The sequence below is a fragment of the Lepidochelys olivacea genome (assembly GCF_965140295.1).
Source record: "Lepidochelys olivacea isolate rLepOli2 genome assembly, chromosome: 10".
Lineage (NCBI taxonomy): Eukaryota > Metazoa > Chordata > Testudines > Cheloniidae > Lepidochelys > Lepidochelys olivacea.
In genome coordinates, this window is record NC_140420.1 from 80904947 (window position 1) to 80927109 (window position 22163).

Sequence of the window (22163 nt, forward strand, 5' to 3'; positions counted from 1 at the left end):
GCCATCTAGCTCTGTTAATCAAACACTGCAGCAGATAGAAATCAAACTTCACTTGTTTCACAGTTCTCACTCCCACAGCTTAGCAGGGAAGAGAAACCTCACTTAGAAGCAGGAGCCATCTTGGAAATGTGTTTGTTTTCCCTGCTGAGCTGTGGCAGTAAGTGCTATTGGAAACCAGCAGCATCCCAGAATCTGTTCTCCAGGCCCAGTTCTTTCCTTTAGTATCTCATTTTTCTTTTACTCAGTGGTTTGGAGGGTTGGTTTTGCTTCACTCTGGATCTTTTCCCCCCTCTCCCATCTTCCTTGTCTGCTTCTACCTTCTTTCTTTTTTGGACATAACATTAGTGAGTCTTGCCCTGCTTGGGATTCTTCCCCTGCCCTCCTTCCACCTGATGGTGACAAGAACTACAATTGCCCTGTGGTCTGCTTTGTGCCACCTTGTGCTGCAACTTTCTTGAGCTAAGCAGGTTTTGGGCCTGCTCAGTACTAGAGTGGAACCCATAAGCAAATCCCAGGTGTGGTGAGAAATGCTGTGAACATTCATTAGTGGCATTCTTTCCTCTGGGCATGGTGCTCTGGGGCATTGAGCTGCTGTTTGTGGACTGCGCTGTAATGCCAGTGTCTTAAGCACTTATGGTCATTAAAGTTGCCATAACACTTGTGTGGGCATTAATTCCCACTGTTTGGGTAAATTCCAACTCACATGATCACATTCCCAGCAGTTCCACTTAGCTCATGTAGTCTTCACTTTCCCGTCTGAGTTGTTGTGTTTTGTGCAGATATGGCTGCATTTTTAGCAGAGGGTGAAGCACCCCTGTGTATATCAGTTTGGGATGGATGGTGCTGTATACATTATTAATAATAAGGGATCATTTTCCTTTCATTAATGCCACCAGACTTCTTCTGCCATGCTCTTCACCCTGTGCAGTGCTTCATAAGTCAGTTGGCAGAAAGAATGGCCAGCAGCAGAGATGCTGCAGAATGGAAGGGGGCTCAAAGCACAGGGCCTGTGTGCATTCAAGCTAGCATCTTGGGAGGAGGAGGACAAAGGTAGTAGAAGAGAGAAACTCTACTGGGCAACAGGCATCTCTAAAATATTTGTTTCATAAACATGGCATGTATGTGTCAGGCACAGATACACCATGAAAAACAGAGGGCAAACAGCTTGTAAATCCTTGCTTTCCTAGTTTCTGTGCTCTTGCTCAAAGGTTATATATTTTTATTATTTCAGGTTCTTCTCCCCTGCTGCTGCTGCTGGCAGCTCCAGCCACATTGATTTAGCTCAGTGCTCTGCATACAAAAAAGCCCTTTCGTTGCAGTGGAAACAGGTTTTCTTGGCATGTGCCTGATGAGCCCTTCAGGGAAAATGAAAAGTCAACACCTATGGAATCCTCTTAGCCTACAATTCTTTAGGCTCAGCTATAAAGGATTCTACTTCTTTTTCTTTTTTATTATAATTAATCCTAGGCTATTATGCTCCGGGGACACCTGCTAACTGCAGTGGGGTAAAGCATGTGCTTAGTATAAGGTTATAAGCGCTACTCATTTCCATTTGAGGGTGTGTATCTATCTATCACTGGTGAACGGTGGCCTACAAATGGATGTCCACTCCAAATCCCCAGAATAAGTCCAGCATAGGCAGCTATAGGGCAGACTTGTCCCACTGCTCTCCCCGTGAGCCTCAGCCTCACTGAATCCATAGCCTCACTGTTGAGACTACCAACAAGGTTACTTGTCGTTATCAATTACTGTGAATTTTGCAAAGGGCATATCTGACCAGTGGGAACTTGAGAGAGACTTCCAGCTCATTTCATATAGGAATCTACCCACCTGCTGGATGGTTAGTTACAAATGACCTGGGCTGCATCTGAACTAGTAATATGAAATATTGCACCCTATTATCAATCACATGAAAACTACGGCAAGATTCTCAGTCCAGTCTCTCTCTCCTTCACGCAGTGCTCAGGGGACTGAAAGCTGAACTAAAGGGACTTTTGGGGATTTTACCTATCATAGTATAAAGCCAACATAGCTAGCTTACGCCACCTGATTTCCCTTCTTTCCCGTATGTAGGAGGAGTTCCGGGACATGGCCACAATGCAATGTGCTCTGGCAATCCTGGCCCTGTGAAACTGATCCTAGGGGAACATCCCAACTGACATAAATCAGTGACCATTTGGCATCTCCAACTTGCAAGAGTGGTGGTTCAGCCCCCAGGCCCAGGATCAGAGGAGGTAGAAAGGTGGCTTGGAGCTATCATTACCTTCCTCCTCCCTGAACTCAGTGTTGTTGAGGACTGCCCTTCTATTTTAAAAATTGGGTAATCTGCAACCTTAATGACAACCTTCTTAGCCTTGGAATGTAATAATGACTCAAACTGCCCGTAGGAGTTTGTCACCATTCTGTAGAGTAACACAAAACAATATCCCTGCTATAGTATGCTGTAGAATGGTTAAAAAGAACCACAGTTAGAGCAGACATGCCAAACCCGTGGAAAAAAATGCAGAAATTGGGCGTGGTTTTGGCTTAATTGGTTTATGAGTTGCTTGTTGGCTAGTTTTTGGCTTTAGCTTGTTGCAGCTTGTTGCTTCTTCTTTTTGATTGGCTCCTGCCAAGCAGGAACAAGGGGCAAGCAGGGGCAAGGGGGGGGGGAGAAAATCAGAGGCGCACAGCGGGCCCACCACAGTACCAGACTGCACGCTGTGGGGATCTAGTCACATAGAGTGTTGGAGTTCTTCGGGATTGGCTTGTTTTCACCTTGTTTTGAAATGGGATTAGCTTGATATTTGGCTTATTGTGAAAGTCAGGGTGCTTATTTACCGCGTGAAAGTTGGCAACTGTGGGTTAGAGGTAATGGATGTCTTTCTCTGCTGCATGTTGTAGGTTTTTAGAATCCAACTCTTGATTTAATTCATTCATTTTTATAGAACTTTTTCACAAGGGATGATGAAGCAGTGAGCATGGAATGTAAGGAATGTTGATGGACTGTAATACCTCCAGCGTTCAGCCCAGTCCTCTGACCTCTGGGTATGGAGGCTGTCCTGCCCAAAGGCCTTCTGTCGCTAGCATGCAATCTTATAGCCCTTCCCTGAGCAGGGAGCTGAGCTGGGCCTACTTCTCATTCACTGGGGACTCTGTCATGCCCCTGGGTCTCAGAGTGGTGGATGGGAATGTGCCTAGCTTACCTTTTGGAGGGTCTGTTACATACAGCGTTACAGCGTCTTATTAAAATCATAGGACGTGTGCCCAGGCTGAATTTGATGGGTCTATTCTGTAGATCTAAACATAAATAAAAGTGGCCTAGCCACACTTTACAATTAAACTTACAGGAAAGTAGCTGCTGACAAAGCTTGTATGATTGTATTACTTGTTACATAAAATATGTAACACTACATTTTTTATGTTGTCTATTTGAATTTCTATGATGTTTTAATAAATTTGTCACCTGCTAATGCTGCATTTCTTTGAGGGTTTCTCTGTTGTTAAGTGGAAGGCCAGGTTCTTTACACATTGTCAGAACGTGACTTTGACTGTCCAAAGCCATGTAATTATCCACTGATCGGGTACAACACGGGCAATGCAGTGCAAATTTTCTTTACGCTCCCTGCTTTCGTGTCTGAACCTTATCTTGGAGAGACCACCTCTAGGGTGAGGGATTAATTGTCTCACAGCTTTTGAGATCTTTCCCTCCTTCCTATGTTGAGGCTTCCAGCAAAGCTTTCACTTAGTGCTGACATTGATTGTGGCTTTACTGCTGTGGCACCAGAAACTGGATGGAGATGGTCAACTCATTTCACATAGGTCCCCGAGCAGGCATTGGATACTAATGACGGCTGGTCACTGCCATTTTGGGACAGATTTGAACCTCTGAACTAAACATTTTCCATAATCCTTGATCTTCTCACTCAAGCCATCGAGTTCTCTCTCTCTCTCTTTGTGGAATACTTATTTTAGATTCTAAACCTAATTTTCACAGAATTAAAGATACACTCGCTATTATTGATTTATTACTAATACTTATGGAAATGCATTTAATATGAATTCATCATGAACTACATGTGCTGTAAAAATGTAGCTCATTTGAAGGGTTATCACGTGCTGAAATAGTCTAAATCTGTTGTATTTTGAAAGCTCCTTCTCACCGGCATAGAAAGTGAGTATGTAAGACTACATTCTTAGGGAAAATTAAGCATTGTAACTGGTGAAAGTTCCCTCTATTGTTAAGCAAAGCCAGTCATCAGCATCTGATTTGCATTTTATACCATGCAGCAGGAAATATTTAAGTTGACAAATAGCATATTTAATACAGCAACAGATACTTGGCAGTTAGTTATTAACAACTGTTACAGACGTGATTTATTTGCTGTTATGAAAAGGGCATTACCGTGTGAATACGATTCAGAAATTAGCTCCAGTTTAGCGAGAGGCCTTGGCAGCCTGACCTCTTAATATCCTTATAATGATGCCATTTACCACTCAAAGACTTATTCAAGTCAGTCACTGCTAGATTTGTTTTAAAGGAGTCCACTCGAGGGCAGACGTTTTATGTATGTTAACGTATCTGATTGCAAGGTTAGGCACATGGATTTTGGGGGCTAGTCTAGGCTAGAATCGCTACAACAGCCCTGCTAGTGTAGAGAGCTTGTCCCACCGACATAGCGCTGTCCACACCAGCGCTTAGGTTGGTGTCACTTACGTCACTGGGGGGGGGAGCTTTTTCACACTCCTGAGCGTCTTCAGTTATACTGAAGTAAGTGTTAGTGCATATAAGCCCTAAATGTGAATAATGTAAGAGCAAACTATGTACAGGCTGCTGTGAGTACAACAGTCTGGAGGAGAGGAGGATTCAAAGAGCTTTCCTAGCCACAGCATGGTCTTTGTGCTCCACTTAGCATAAGATGAAGCTACTGCCACTGCTAGCAAAAGTCTCCTAAAAGTGGGTGGGAGGAGCTTTCCTTCCCCCGTCCCACGCTCCATACTAGCCACTAGAGCAAAGGGGCTAGATGCTACACCCCCTTCAGGGGTGGCACAGCGCCCTCCCTCCCTGCCTGTGCACTCCCCAGAGCTCCAGGAGGCATTATACAAGGGTCAGGCACGAAGCTTCCAAGAGCTGCGGCTGGGACAGTGCACCTCTGTGGCATCCCAATGCGTGATGGCTCTTAAAGGCACAAGCACCCCAAGTCTTCCTGAAAATATGGTTACATTTCAGTTTCCTCCAGTGCAAGCGTATTGCTATTATTATCAGCTATGCAGCACTTCATAGATGTTCCACAAGATACTTGTTCATCCAGTTAATAGTGTGCAGGGAGGAAGAATGCTTCGGGCACAAGCCTAGGACTCGGAAAACCTCGGTTCAAGTCCCCGCTGTGCCACAGACTTCCTCTATGACCTTGGGCATGTATCTCTGGGGCTCAGTTCCTCATCTGCAAAATAGGGGCTAACAGTACTGCCCTACTTTGCAGAGGTGTTGTGATGATAAATCGATTAAAGATCGTGAGGGTGCTCCAATAATATGGATGATGGCGGTGTCCCACTTCAAGGTGCAATTCAGACCAGCAAGAGGATACTGCTTGTATTATTATCCTGAGTGCCCCAAAATGCTTCTGCTACTTGTGGCTCCCAGCCTGGAGCCACACGCACATCCAGCAGCCAGCATGCACTCTATGTTCTGTAAACTGTACTACTCTGATTCAACCACTTTGAACCACAGCCTGCCAGCAGTTATCATAGACACACACTTGTCTTTAGCAGACTTGGTTAATATTAGCAGGTGACCCCAAGGCACCCCCAATCCCATACTTTCCCACACCCATGTGCTCTGCAATGTCCAGCCCTCTCCTGCAATATTCAGAGGAATATGATCCATTTGCTCCTTTAAAGAGACAAAACCCAACAGCTTGCAATATTAACTGGCTTTAACATTCACTTTAATCAAACACAGCACTGTGGGTTTAGATTAAAAATAAAATAACAAAAGAAGATAGGATTTTAAGTGAATTCAAGTATAAGAGAGAAAGTTAGAAATGCTTACAAACAAATAAAAGTGAAAATACTCATCTAAAAGTCTAAAACTTAATCTAGCAAGGTACAGCCTTGTTCAGGTTGTCTTTTTCTCACCCCCAGTCTTCTAACAAGGTGACTGACCCCCCCATTTTGGTCAGGATCTCCTCCAGAAGCCCAGGTTGTTATTTCTTTTGTAGTCTTAGGTGAAAGAGAGAACTTGGGTTTTTTTTGCCCCTTTCTTTTATAGTCCAGTGAACCTTTGAAATTATCCCTCAAAATAAAGACTTTATTCAAATGGTGAGGAAGGCAACATGGAGTCTGGTGGTTAAGGAAGCTCCATGCTCTTTCTTCCTCCCGCTGGTGTTTGCTAAAATGCAAATTGTTCTGTTTCCCACAGTCTCTTCCCCTTGCTAGCTTGATGGCCTGGTTTACTGCTTATATTTAAAGTGGTATAAACCCACATTCCTTTGTTTAGGATAGACCTATTTAACACCTTTACCAAGGCAAGCTGTCTGGTTTTAAAAATGGGTAATAACATCATGCAGGGGAAATTTATAACTTTACATATAATATTGCTACACACTTTTCACCATGATATTACTGACCAGTGAATGAATAGTTTTCAAATGATACCTCACAAGGCATATTTTGTACAAAGATTATTACAATTGTGTGTGAATACAGAATTGTTTAGGGTCATATCAATTCCTATGGTAGATATTGGATGGTAGATAGAGGCTAGTAACCAGACGGGTTATTTAACATTCCTTGTAACTTGGACTTTTATCTCTAATAATATATAAGCTTAGACATAAAGAGCCAACATTTCAGAATTGAGATCACATTGTGTCCTCACAACACCCCCATTAGCATTTGTGTGCCAGTGGGGGGTAGTTCAATGTGCAATAACCCAGTTTGTGCAGATGCAAGCCTTTATGGGTGCACGTGTCACTCTCAGCTCTAAAATTTTAGGGCCTGACTCTCTGCTCTCAGTTACACAGATGTAAATCTAGAGTGACTCCATGGAAGTTAAACCTGCAAAGAGGTCAGTGTAAGTGGAAGCAGAAGCAGGCCCCAAGTCACATTACTTGCTACACACAAGACAAAGCAACTGCTGTGTATGATGCCATATACTTCAGTAGGAATATGCATTGCTCAACACCATCACTGAAATCATCAGTGACTAAAGCATATGTTATATTCAAATAGCATTGCTTTCTATGTGAAACCGTCCCTTTCACTCACAACATGACTCTGCCCTTAAGGACCTCCTCATTTCTATCTCAAAAAAAGTTGTTTTTTTGTAATTAGAGTGTTTTTAACAGTAAAAAATCTTTAGGGGAGAAAACCCCAGTGTACATTTTAGCTCCATTTATGAGCTGCTCCATCGCATGAGCTCATCTACATGCATGTCCTTAATTCCTGCTAAAACCTTTGCAGTGAGTTTTGCTATTTTCTTATTAGTCTGTTTTTGAGCCTTTCAATATTCTCTGGTAGGTATCTTTCTAAAATTATGTAAGAGTTTTGGTTGTTCCAGTTTGGAAATGGTTTCTTTAGCTCAGTCAAGTAAATGATGTACCAGCATTCATAAACCAGTGGAGTCCCAGCTTCATTAAATAAACTTGGTGAGTTTCACTTTTTTTTTTTTTTTTGGCCTTCTTGTGTTTTGGTAGGTGTGGGTAACAGACCTTGACCTTTGCTATAGTGACCAGCTGGCCTTCACTCAGCTCATGTTGTATGTGACAAATGGCAATCTAGATGGGTGCTCTAGCCACTTTGAAGTGCCACTTAGGTGGAAGAAGACGAAAAGTCAAAGTGTTCAGAGTGAGGAGGCAGAAACTGTAAGTAATGTTTCATTTCCAACTAACATTGTTAAGTGACTTCAGGTATAAAAGGCTGTTCAGCACGTTCGCCTTCAGAAATACCAGTTAATTTGTGGATTCCAAGGTTGGGGGTTTCCTTTAGCATAACCAGCAGCTGCTTTAGAGCCCCCCCAGTACCAAAGGGTTAATGACTGAGCAGCAACTTCTCTTGCGTTTCAGGAAGGTTAAAAAAATGTGACATCACATTAGAAATGAAAAGAAAGCACTTGGCCATTTATGGTGACTCTGATTAGCCACATTTTGCACCTATCAGTATTGGTTCTATTTATGGCACTAATTAAATGATGAATACTCTGACATAGTTCTCCACGTTTTAAGGAATCTTGTGACATTTAATTCTTAAACTTTGTGAGACAAGATAACCAAACAGGTGGTGAAAAGGGCACCGTAGGGAGAGCACCATGGTGTCACAAGGGCTAAAAGGAGGAAGGACAATCATGGTCCTGAGGCTGATGTCCAGGGTTAGAAGTCAGGATACCTGTGGTCTACATCCTGTGTAAACTTCGGGATGACACTTAACAGCTCTGTAAATTAAGCTTCCACATCTGCAAGATAGTGCTAATAATATTGCACTACCCCACATGGATGTTGTGAGGCTAAATAAGTCACGATTAGTAAAATGCTTTGAGATCCTCATACGGACGGTGCTAGAAAGTGTAAACTATGGTTATTGAATTTATTAAATTTGATAAACTGTTTGGCTTATCAGCCTTGAGATTATCCTTATGATGGTGGCTATCCCCAGCAGAAGGACAGAAAAGGTGAAACCTTCTGGGAAAATCAGGGTGAGTTAAGAGGAGGTTCCAGGAGAACAACTGGAGTGTTTAGGTGTTTTATTAGAAACTACACAAACTGCTTTTTCTGTCGACAAAGGAGAGATGTTGTGCCATTCCAAAAAGTGTCAGAGAGTTGTAATTTAGAGGTTAATGAGATCCTGATCTATTGTTCTTGTCAAGCAACCACTTTAAGTTAGAGAGGAGTGAATTAGTCCCAGTCGTACATCTTCTCGAAATTAAAAGTAATCACGTAGCAACTTTTTGAATTAAAATTCTGTCACGATTAACATAAACTGTCACTCTATCCTTAATTTTTTCCTCCTCTTTATATCTTTGGCTCTTACCTCCTTAAAAGTTAACTAGAAAAAAAGTACTATCTTTGAAGATCTTTCTAAAAAAAAAAACAAAAGAGAGACAAATGTTTTTACAGCACATGATCTGTAATGAATGATTAAGTAAAACACTTTGTGTAAAATTATGATGTTAATAATGAATCTGTCCCCTTTATGTATTATATATTCCCAATGCTGCTAGGGCTCTTATTGATAAAATGGAGCAGCCACTGAGTTTGTGTGACGATTGTATTTTTAGAAATCCTTCTTTAAAAGAACAAATTTCCTAGATACTGCTGCTACTGTAATTATGTAGAAAACCAATCACTCATTATAGTTAGGATACATTATCTTCTAGACAGATGAGGCTAAATAAGCAACACATTAATAATTCATACTGCAGTTCATTATGCATGTGTATGCATGCTTTGTAGCTGAAATAAGCACCTCATCAACCTGATGCCAACCCTTAAACAATAGTTCTGTGTTATTGCAGCCACATTCAAGTTTACGCTTGTTAAACTGCTACTTGGATTATTTTATCAAGCATTCATTTATTTGTGGTCCCCTACTGCAGAGAACAGATTTTGGAAGCTCCTTTTTTAAGTTAATGACTTGAGCAATGGGTGTTATTAATTCTCAGAATATTATAAACATGATTAATTTTCAGGCAGAGATGTATTATATAAGGATTTCAACTATGTCAACTTAAATGCATCAATGTCAAAACAATATTATTTGGGGAAAAATACTGTAAATTACATGCTTCAAGATGCAGTATCCCCATTCAAAGAACTAAGAACCCAATCCTGCAAACAACACCAGACTCAAGCCCCAGCTCAGGAAAGTATCTGCAGTCAGGACAGGACTCACGTATGTGTTCAAATGCTTTGCTGAATCTCAACCATAGAATTATCTCTATTGATTCTGAGGGCTACTCATGGTAGTGTAAGCACTATCCCTTCTAATAAGCCCAGGCATTTCAGGAAGCCGTGCGTTTCAGGAAGGTTAAAAAAAATGTGACGTCACATTAGAAATGAAAAGAAAGCACCTAACTTCTATTGATTTCAGTGAGAGTTAGGCACTTAACTTCTGTTTAGGCATCTAACTTCTGTTGATTTCAGTGGGAGTTAGGCACCTAAATACTTTTGAGGATCTGGGCCGTAGTCACTTTAAACTGTGCTTAGAAAAATATTATTCGTGAAAAATTATATTTAAGGTTTTCTATGTTTAGCATTAAGTATTTTTGTGATGATTCAGCTGTTTTAATGAAAGGTGACTTAGAATTAATATTAACCATACATTTGTTCCACATTGTTTTTCATGTAGGGACCGATCCTGACATAGCAGCACGTTCAAAGCTCCCCCTAACTGCAAGGCTGAATCGCACAGCAGAGTGCACCCTGATTCTAGTATCAGGCCTCTAACAAGAACAAAGCTGCAACGTGTCTATGATTTAAAAAACTCACTTGAATTACTGGCCCTAGGTTTGCTGTTCTCTGGCAGGAAAAGTCTATTGATTTCAAGTGGGAGCTCTGGCTTTATAAGGACTACTAGATCAGGCCTACTCTGAAAAGGATAAGGGACTGGTTCTTCTCTCAGTAAGGCACAAAACTTGTCAGTGAGAGTTACATGCGGGCATGGAAGGGATGGTAAAATTCTGTCAGGATTAACATAAACTGTCACTCTATCCCTCACCCCTCCTTATAGAGCTACAGGTTTGTCTTCATTAGGGTTGAAAGGTGTGTTGTTAAGACTGCCTCCAGACTTCAGCTAAGCCCACCAGCAGGTGCTAATGTAAATGCTGCCTCATCTACACTTATAGAATGTGCTACTTACAACATGTGTTCTAACAACACCCCTTTAAATCCTCGTGAAGACAAACCTTCACAGCCCTTTGGGGATGACAATGTAATCTGAGCACAGGACTGGTAATCCAGGCCCTGACACTGTAGCCTTGGAAAGTAAGTTAAGCGTCTGGTCCATTTCCCATTACATTCACTGGAAAGACTGTCAATGACTTCAGAGAGATTTGGTTCAGATCCCTTGTACTGGCTGAAACCTACAATGAAAAACAAATCAATTTGGGGTTTAAGCCTGAGAAATGTATTCTCACTGAATTTTATTTCATGGCAAAATTATATTGATTGGGCAGCATTTGTAAGGAGGTGAATGATAATGTGTAAGCAGAACTCAGGTCCATTTTCAACACAGAGCTTGGGTGGATTATAAAAGATGTTTTAGAATATTATGTTCCATATTTGCTAAATCATTTAGATTCTACCAACCTTATACTCAATGAATATTACCTCACTCTCATGAAATATGTCAACTAAATCTGTGGGATTATTTATGAGAGTAAGGTGCTAGTTGAATAAGGGTGGAAGAATACACCCCTTACTGTTGGTCACAATGCTTCTATTATCCCTAACTGATTTGATTTATCCAGCAGTTGTATTCTCATTGCCATTAAAGTTTTCCACTTTCTATGTATTTAAAGTGATGCTATCAAGTTTGTTAGCCCTAAAACTATATCTGCCTTGACAGTTGACCAATACTGAAGGACTTACAGTTACGATGCCATGTGTGTATTTTTTCCCCAAACGTTGTTCTTTGATCCCACTTCCCCTTTTTAACCACAATTCCTATTTTCATTTTCTGAATGGGAACCCTACTCCCTTCAGGCATAATAGAGAAGAAGGCCAAGACTAATATATTTTCCCAAATTCAGAATACTCTCTTTTTGCTCTAGAGCTACTTGACCAGCGCAGTCATGTAGAGTGTCTGGATTTCTGAGCGAGCACAGCATACAAGTGATGGCAGAATTAAAGCACTTCTCATCCAACTTGAATAATATATCAGTAGAGCAAATTTTGCTTTTTGGATGTGGCTGTACTCAAGCGCCACTCACTTCAGTGAAATGCTGTGCAAAAGGTTCATGTAGAGTCACAATCAAGTTGAATGTGGGGTTTTACTACGAACATTCAGTGGGCCTGAGTAATGTTGTTTGCACAGTGCTTGTGACTTAAAAGCTCAAATTGCTTTACAGAATAGGTACCCCAACTTCCATTGACTTCAGGGGTGTAAATTGATTCTGCTCTATTGACTTTAGTAGAGCTATGTTGATTTGCACCAGGTGAGAATTTATCCCAGTGAGTTGAGTGTCTTGCAGGATCAGACCCTGAAGACGTGATTTTCAGTTACACTAAAGCCTCTTTTTACTGCTCTGGCCACAGTGATGTAGAATGACCTTAGTGTGAATGGCTATCAGTCTTTAAAGCAGCTTAAACCATGAGGAGCTTTTGGTCATATGTGTAGGTAAACAAGTTTTGACTTGCAGCATTTCTAGAAATTCAGTTTCTAAAACCCCAAACTCCAAGCAAACAAGTGATTCATTGCCATCCACTGCAAACTGAACCCACGGAGCTCATCTACATCTATTTTAAGGAGGAGATGCATGTGCCATCTCAGGGCAGAATTTCCCCCTTGGCTGTTGTAATTTTCATACTATTGTAACTTAAGACAAAAATAAGACTGGAATTATGATGTGACTTCATGGTAATTACCATGCAATAACATGCTCAGTAATCACAATGGTCTCCTACACAGTGATAGCTTTTGGCTTCTGCTTTTTTATGTGAGAAACCATGATATGGCAGATATGATATTGACAGATGGGATGGTGTTGAGCTGTCCTGTCTGAACCACATGTTGACTGTTTTATTACTTCTTTGATGATTTTTGCTGAAGACACTGAAGAACCATGCTATCAGATTGAAGAGAGGTTGGTCATATCCTACTTTGGGATGCTGTTGTTCTAAAAGTAAAAATATATTGATTGCAAGACCCTTAATTGTTTGCTCTGAAGATTAAGTAAATAAAAATGAAATAATGAACGGGAACTGGCATTTTCTTTGTAATAGCAAAACATCTTTCACACATATGGTGCTCAGAATTTTGGCATTTGTTTTCTTCCTTTTGCTGTGTTTTATGATGTCCAGATTCCTGAAAATTCAGAATGGTCCTTCAGACCTCAACTTCTTGACAGGGAAGAATAATCACTAGCTGGCTTTGCTCTGTCACATTGGCTTAAACTTTTTAGATTTGTAATACTCTATAATAACAAAAACTATACTGCATTTTATGTGCTACAGTATAAATACTCAAGGCCACACTTTTTAAAATGGCCTTTGCATTTTCAAACACAAACTCTTAACAAATGCAGAGTGGGGGTGAGGCATCAAGTTACAAGATTTACACAAAGAGAGAGCTATTTGTGCATGCACGTGCAGTGGCTGCATGCGCAGACCTGGAGTGAGGCCAGCTGTAAATTTGGCTCCGGGGAATCTATAGGTCACCCTCTGTTCATAGCTCAAGAAACTCGATTGACTGTTGCACTGGAATTTCCATTCATGTCAATAGCAGTTGAGCATATAACTTGAAAACAATATAGATTTGCGCACAGTGTGAAGATTCTGCTCTCAGCTATAGCAGTGCAAATCTGGAGGGGCTCCACCTTAGTCAAAATCTGATAGAATGGTTCCATAGTGCTTCAGTCATCAGTGAAGTAATTAAAACATCTACAGGTGAGTCACAATAGAGCATCTCAGGGGAGTTACTTCAGATTTACACCAATATATCTGAGAGTAGAATGTGGCCCACAGAAACCTACATTGCTTCTGAGTTATATGTTCAACTGATATTGATATGAATGGGAATACCACTGCCAATAGAAATGGAGTTACTCCAGATTTACACCACTGTAACTAACAGCAAAAGTCCTTTATATTTAAATAGTAAATTGTAGGTGCTTTATATAAAATGATATGAAATGAAGAATCATATGTTGTTTTTTTCCAGCCATCTCCAGTAAGCAGCCGCTATGCAGTAATGAGCAGTCAGCTGAGGCACTCCAACCTTTCAGTAATTTACTATAGTGTTCTCCTCCAAATATGTAAGGCTCATGGCATTGGATTTGATGTCCAGGTATGGAAGGAGAAAAATGTATAGAAAAGTGTAATAGTCACTCTGCCTAACTTCTATCTGGAAACTATAATCTTCCATGTGCAGGAGTTCTGTTATATCGGACAAAATTCACCATAAAATTGTCCTATATCTTGTTTGTGCCATAAGGCAGACTTGATAGTACTTTCACATATCACTCTTTTTTAACAGATTTACTGAGACTAATGTATGAAAGCTAAATTACAAAGGGTTCTTTAGCAGGCCCCATATCAATTAGTCTGGTTTAGCAACAGGTTTCCTGTTGTTGTCCTTTGGATTAAGTATATTTAGTTGACTCCTTCATAGGCGACTGTCCTGAGGATCTATATGAGTGGGCTTAAAAGTGGGGGGTGGTTCTGTGAAGAATGAGAAGAAGGAGATTGAGAGACGGATGGAGGATGCAGAGAAACAGACTTCAGTGAAGAAGGAAGAGGTAGAGGATTGTGAATGGAGTGAGAAGAGAGCAATGAGAAAGTAATAGTGGAACGTGGAAAAAGAGGGGAGGAGATGGTATGTGGAGAGGGAATAATAAAAGGAAAGAGTGTCTGGATCCTGGGGCAGAAGTCTTCCACATGGTCACTCAGCAAAGACTTCAGAGTCTTCTACTTGCCTTTCATATCAGAAGACATTTCTCACATTTCCAAATGATATGATAATGGGTGCTTAGTGCCTCTGAAAATCAGACCCTGTGAGTTTTGCCACTGACTCCCCTGGAACAAGGATCTAGCCCATAATGAATTAGAAGATATAATGAAGACTAAAAACATTTTCAATGTCTCTCAACTTTACAGAATGTAATGCTCGTATGGGCCTTCTTTACCTTGATGAATTAACAAAGTGTATACATAAACCATTTTTAAAATATCCGTGACCGCCCACCATTGTAGAAGGCACAGAATATGAACAGACTCTGAAATGTATATATTTGGATTTACACAGAATTATTATATTGTATTCTCTGGTACAAATTACTTAGGTTACATGGAGTCATAATCCAGTACATATAGTTTAAAACTATCCTTTCTTTGATTACATGATTTTGTACATACCATCCTTGCACAATGGGTGTTAGTATCTCTTATTGTAAGTATCAGTATGTACACTGTTTTAAGCAACAGTTAAAATAACTTTTTTTCAATATAACAGGAAAAAGAAGGAACAATTTTTATACTGTATGAAGATCGCAAGCGGTACAGATTGGGAATGATGTAAGTACACAGTATAAGTTAAATAGCCAGGTAAACAAGTGGACAGTTATTTGAGCTGAAGAAGATGAAAATACAAAGTATTACCATCATGGATTTTAATAAAAGTGCTGATTTATTGGAAGACCATCTGGCAATTCAGTGATTGTCACCCACTATTTAGTTGTGATGTGATGACTTCCAGTGAGACTGGCTTGTTGAAAGAAAAGAGGATGGCTCTAAAGAGTTTGGTAAGTGGGTGTAAGGGTGTTAGTGTAGTTTACACACCAAGGAGCTAGAAGGAGAGTTAGTAAGAAACTCAACAGAAGGGAAGGTGTCAAGGATCTAGGGTAAAATTTTCAAAAGTGACTTGACACTTAGCAACTGTAGTCTCCTAAGTGCTTCTGAAAATGGAACTTTGGCACTTTTGAAAATTGAACTCCTAAATTAGTGTTGTTTCCATCCTACTGAACCTTACACCTTTTTTCTACCCCTCTTAGAATCTTTGGGGCAGGTCTTCACTACCCGCCGGATCGGCAGGTAGTGATCGATCTATCGGGGATCGATTTATCATGTCTCGTCTAGACACGATAAATCAGTCCCCAAATGCGCTCCCCGTCGACTCCAGAACTCCAGCTCGCGAGAGGCAGAAGCGGAGTCGATGGGGGAGCGGCAGCAGTCGACTCGCCACCGTCCTCACGGCCAGGTAAGTCAACCTAAGATATGCCGACTTCAGCTATGCTATTTGCATAGCTGAAGTTGCATATCTTAGGTCAACCCCCACGCTAGTGTAGACCAGGACTTGGACTCACAATGACTGCCTAATGTATAACTCACACCATCTTACACATCACTGCTTCCAGATCTGGTCTTATGAAATGAAGCTGACTCTCATCCAAAGTTTGCCTCCTTTTCTTTTTGCGGATACAGACTAACATGGCTGCTACTCTGAAACCTTACATCCTATGGAATCTCTAACACTTTCTGTCTAATATTTCTTTTCCCTCAAACAAGACTGCTAAATACATGTCAGACAACCATTTTAATTTGGAAACTAAGTTCCAAAAATGTAACAGTTTGGTTCAGGTTGTAACATTTTTTAAATAACGCAGCCATCCTGCATTTTACTGCACTGTGCTTAATGTGCATTGCAACTGACATGCTCTAAATGAGGCATATTCCCCCTCAATGAAATATGCTATAATGAGACTCTAGATGTACTGTCAAGAGATTAAAGCCCCAAAGACTAATACTAATATTTCTAAGAACAATGCAATAGTCTAAGTAATACTGATGCAGTTCAAGTGTCTGTGTATCACAAAAAGAAAGTGTTACGCATGGATTGTATTTGTGCATGCATGAAGTAGCAACAATTCTTTTACACTAATTTAAATGTTAAAAAATATGCTAAGGCCACTGTCCTAACTCAGTGGTAGCCTTGTGCTTGGAATAGCTGAACCTACTGCTCTTGTTTGCTAAGTTGATTAATAAAAATTATTTATTACACAAATCCTTTCTGTTGACAAGTTAAAATGGAGCCTCATCTTTCAGATCTCCCTGAAGATTGCCACCTTGTGAGATTGAAAATTCTCATTAAATTCCATCACCAGACAGGCACAAATGAGAAGCCGATTGTTTTTAAGCATGTGAAGGGAATCATTGGTAAACTCATTTGTTTGGATATCATTAACAGAACAATCGGAGAGGATCTCCAGGGGGTCCTCATGACCTTTGCTCACAATCTCTTCATCATCCATCAAGAAATATCAGCACCTAATATGCAAGGCGAGACCAATTTTAAGGTGAGGTGTTAATTAACTAACGATCGTGGTTAATTTCTGTACCAGGACTGAAAATACCTCATGCTGTATTGTAAACAAGTGCTAAACCATTCCTTTTTCATTGTTAGCAGTACATATTTCACACTGTAGAGGTCAATATAGCAAGTCTCCCAATGAACCTGTTAGTTAAATTTAATAGTTTGAAACTTTTTCTTTGAAACCAAATATGCTTTAACTTGGAACCATTTGTAAACCGAATCCCCAAAGCTTCTGAGTTTCTCGTGCAAGAGGCAAAGGAGGCCACCATACTGCTTGAGGGACTTCTGTCACAATCGGCCCTTTTGTTTTTAAAGGAATACCATCAAGATAAAAATTAAAAAATGAAGTTTCCTGTTTTACTAATCACCACTTAAAATATTAATATCACATTTAAAACATCCAACTCATTCTTCACCACTCAATCGGTTTACTTTTTGCATGTCACCTTAAACTTTGAAACAGCCTAGTACAGTTTCAATTTTGTTTCCTTCACACTCCCTCTTCTGGGGGTACCCACTCCACACCTGAGCTCACCTTATTCATGGACTCAGGGCAGCTGCAGAGCTCTGTGCCTAGCATTGGGCATCTCTACTCTGGGAATGTTCCCTGGGGAGCCCTTATGCACCAGCATAGCTGGTGAAAAGAGACCATTGGGCAATAGTGAATCCAGCCCTACATCCAATAGTAAGTTTTTGTTGGATCAGGCCATAAGAAAGTACAGAGCGACTAGTTTATAGTGGAAACAACTGCTTATTATAAAATGATGCTATCTTTTGATTCTAAAGAGTAGCATAACTTCAGCAAATGTTCTTTTGCTAACCCATAGGCCCTCTAGCTCTACAGAAGATTTTAAAAACTTGAACTATAAACAGTTTCTTAAAAGGCAAGAAGAGACCCCCTGTATCGCAAATTTGTGTTGTAATTGATATGGTGAGAATGTAAAACAGACTAAATCTTAACTCTAACTGTATTTTCTTGTGATGAGTCAAATGGCATTTTTCGGGGGAAATAGAATTAAATTTTAACATGTAACACAATAAATAGAAAAAATATTTTTCTGATCTGAGGGAGGGACTCAAAACCAAGTATTGAAGAAACATGTAAAAGCGGATTTCATTTCAATTTACTTATAGTGAATTAACAGTGATTTACATATGCATAATGAAACAACATAGTTAATTAGAATAACAAAATGTGTCTAGCAATATATTTTCATTTACCTAGGATTTATATGTATGTGTGTTTATTTTTAAATAAATACACTCCCAATCCCACAGTAATAGTGGAAGATTCCATTGGTGCATTCTGTTAAATAACACAAATTACTTTGGGGGGGGGCGGGATTTGCAACCAGCTGAAAAATTTGTGGGGAGTTTATTCCAGTATAACATCCATTAAATAACTTGCACTCTTTCAATCTATTACAGATAGCAGTTCAAGATATTGAAGCAATTCTTGGAATTACAGCAGAAAACAAACTGAAATTTAAAGAGGAATCCTCCAAAGAAGACGCTCCCCAAGAATAGTTGACAGAAATTTTAAAACTTTTTCTTTAAGCCTCTAGGAAAAACTCTCTCATTCTCAGGAATGCAGGAAAGAAATAACTTACAAATTTTGTTGTTCTTGTCTATTAATAATTAAATTAATATTAGCTTAGACTGGAAATTTTAATGATTACTGAGTGAGCTTAAATGATTAGTAAAATAGTAACTAAAATATCCCTGGTGGTGCAAAAGGAAATCTTGGTGAAGAACAGAGGAACAAAATAAACATTGTCCATTTTCTTATCCCTGTCCGCCAACTTCATATCATGAATACTGTAGTACAGCATGTATTTTTCAAACCTTATTCGTAGACTCATAGTTTTAGAAGTCAGAAGGCACCATAATGATCTTCTAGTCTGACCTGCGTAGCACAGACCATACAATTTCACCAAATCATTCCTGCATCAAGCCCATAACTTCTGACATCAGCTAGAGCATCTCTTTTAGAAATTTATCCAGGCTTGATTTGAAGACCACAGATGGCAAAGAATCCAGCACATTCGTAGGTAAATTGTTCCAATGGGTAATGACCCTCACTGTTAAAAATCTGTGCCTTATTTCTAATCTGAATCTGTCTAGCTTCAGCTTCCAGCAGTGGGATCTTGTTATGCCCTGCTAAATTAAAGAGTACCCTGCTATGAGAAAACTCTCCGTGGAGATCGTTATAAACTCTGATCAAGTCACATCTTAACCTTTTTTTTACATAAACTCAATAGACTGATTTCAGCGTAGCAGCCGTGTTAGTCTGTATCCGCAAAAAGAACAGGAGGACTTGTGGCACGTCAGAGACTAACCAGTTTATTTGAGCATAAGCTTTTGTGAGCTACAGCCCACTTCATCGGATGCATGCAGTGGAAAATACAGTAGGACAATTTTATATACATAGAGAACATGAAACAATGGGTGTTACCATACACACTGTCACGAGAGTGATCAGTTAAGGTGAGCTAATACCAGCAGGAGAGAAAAAAAACTTTGTAGTGATAATCAAGATGGGCCATTTCCAGGAGTTGACCAGAACATGTGAGGAACAGTAGGGGGGAAAAATAAACATGGGGAAATAGTTTTGCCTTGTGTAATGACCCATCCACTCCCAGTCTCTATTCAAGCCTAATTTAATGGTATCCAGTTTCCAAATTCATTCCAATTCAGCAGTCTCTCATTGGAGTCTGGTTTTGAAGTTTTTTTGTTGTAATATTGCGACTTTTAGGGCTGTAATCGAGCGACCAGAGAGATTGAACTGTTCACAACAACCATTGTTTCATGTCCAGTGTGTATATAAAATCGTCCTACTGTATTTTCCACTGCATGCATCTGATGAAGTGGGCTGTAGCCCACAAAAGCTTATGCTCAAATAAATTTGTTAGTCTCTAAGGTGCCACAAGTCCTCCTGGTCTTTTTTCGATAGACTGAGCTTCTTCAATCTCCCACGGTAAGGCGGGTTCTCTGATCCTTAACTTTTTTTTTTGTACCTCTTTTCTGAATTCTTTCTAATTCATCAACATCCTTTTTAAAGTGTGGATACCAGATCCAGGTGCAGTAGTCTAGTAATGGTCTCGCCAATGCTGTATACAGTGGTCATACCACTTTCTTACCTATATCTCTGCTTATATATCAAAGGCTTGTGTTTGCACTCTAGCCACCACATTACACTAGGAGCTCATGTTCAGTTGGTTATCCACCATGACCCCTAAATCCCTTTCAGAGTTATTGCTTTTCAAAATACAGTCCCCCATCCTGGAAGCATGACCAGTGTTCTTTGTTCCTAGACATGTGATCTTGCAGCTGGCTATATTGAAATGTGTGTTTGTTCAGGTGGGCCCAGTTTATCAAGAGATCCAGGTTGTTCTGCAGCACTGACCTACCTATATTGTTGTTTAACGCTCCACCAGTTTTTATATGAGCTGAAAACTTTACCAGCAGTGATTTTATATTTTCTTCCAGGTCATTGATAATTACACTGAATAGCTTTGGTCCAAGAACAGATCCTTGTGGGATCCCACTAAAAACATCTCCATTGGATGATGGTTCCCCATTTATAATTATTTTTATATCAATCAGTTAGCTAGTTTTTAATCATTTTAATATGTTCTATGTTGATTTTGTAATAGTGCTAACTTTTTAATCAAAATTCTGTGTGGTATTCAGTTAAATGCCATATAGCAATCTACCTATATTAGCACAGCTGCCTTTGTCAACCAAACTTGTAATCTCATCGATAAAAGATATATTTATTTGACAAGATCTATTTTCCACAAAACCATGTTGATTAGCATTAATTATGCTACCATCTTTTAATTCTTTATTGACTGCATCCCATATCAGCCTTTCAGTGAGTTTCCCTGGGATCCATGTCAAGCTAACTGGCCAACAGTAACCCGTGTAATCACATTTAACCTTTTTAATATCACCACATTCACTTTTTTTCAGTCTTCTAGAATTCCTCAGCTTTCCAGATTTGTTAAAATATAATGTTTTCCTCTCTTTGTTTTTGAGGATTCTTTTGCTGCCCCATTTGTAAATTGTGAAAAGAAGATTTTGTACACTCAGAAATGGTTTGTGTAAGTAATATAGATGGTAAAATCACTTTTTCTTTCCTATGCGTTTCTTAGCATCAGATTACTTGTCATTTGCTGTCTTCAGGACAGGAGGGCAATGGAAAGGGGAAGACCAGTCTCCCCAACCAAGGCTGTAATATTTATCTTGCTGGAAGATTATGCTCTTGCTTTAAGTTACAATTTATTTCTTCCTGCAGATTGAATGCATTATCTCCTGAACATGCCAAGTCTCTACCATCCTACAGCTAAAAAATCTCAAGCAAATACCAAAGCCTATGTTTTTCCAGTCAGTAATGAAATTCACTATGGAACTACAGTGTACAGTGCCTTTCTTTTTCAAAGATAGATTTAACTGAAATACTCAAGTGCCATTCACGAGCCACAGATCTGTTAACTCTGCATAAACTTCTGATCAGCCTCTGTATTCTCCACAGTGGTTGAAGAAATAAAAATAGAAGTGAGAACTGTAATAAGATATGTTGATTTATTCTTCAAATAAAATATAAATGTATATATTTTTAAATTGTTTGGGTCTTTTTGTCAGGTAGTCTCAATAATTCCTCAGTTCTGGATACACTAGTACCACAAACAGGCTTTTCTACTGTGGAATTCAGCCAACAATCATCCTTTCTAGAAGCCTTTGTTTTGCTCCAGTTGGAAATCAGATCGGCAGGTTTCTCGCCTCTGATAGATGCACTAGTGATCTTTTGCTTCCAAGAAGTCCATTGTCGAAAGACTTAACTCATAAACAGCATTGTTTGCCTATTAATCCTTAAAACAAGAACAGTGGATATATTCACTTTTTGTTCTCTCTCTGAGGTGCTGAAGATAAGTAAACTCCTAACTTCCTCCCCCCTGCAACCAAGGTACACACAGTGTACTTCCCTACTCTTAACAAGAGACTCTTCCTAGATTTCTGACCTAACCCCATCTCTCCACTAATCACTACAAACACTCAATGGGGTGCGGGGGAGAGCTACTTTGCAGGTGATATCAACCTGGAAATTAGCTAGTTTCCTAAGGCTTAAGAAGAATCAAGCCTTGATTCATGCCAGAACA

General features: G+C 39.8%; 1 protein-coding gene across 1 annotated transcript in view; it reads left to right on the plus strand.

Moving 5' to 3' along the window:
- The window catches only part of IQCH (IQ motif containing H), a 106012-nt gene extending 86160 nt beyond the window's left edge, over window positions 1-19852 (plus strand). The window contains exons 17-21 of the mRNA XM_084641774.1: window positions 7677-7844; window positions 13855-13980; window positions 15145-15206; window positions 16876-16984; window positions 18430-19852. Of these exons, the coding sequence (XP_084497900.1) occupies window positions 7677-7844; window positions 13855-13980; window positions 15145-15206; window positions 16876-16984; window positions 18430-18528 (564 nt within the window). The 3' untranslated portion in view covers window positions 18529-19852. The remainder of the gene's footprint in view (window positions 1-7676; window positions 7845-13854; window positions 13981-15144; window positions 15207-16875; window positions 16985-18429) is intronic.
- Window positions 19853-22163: the final 2311 nt, after the last annotated feature.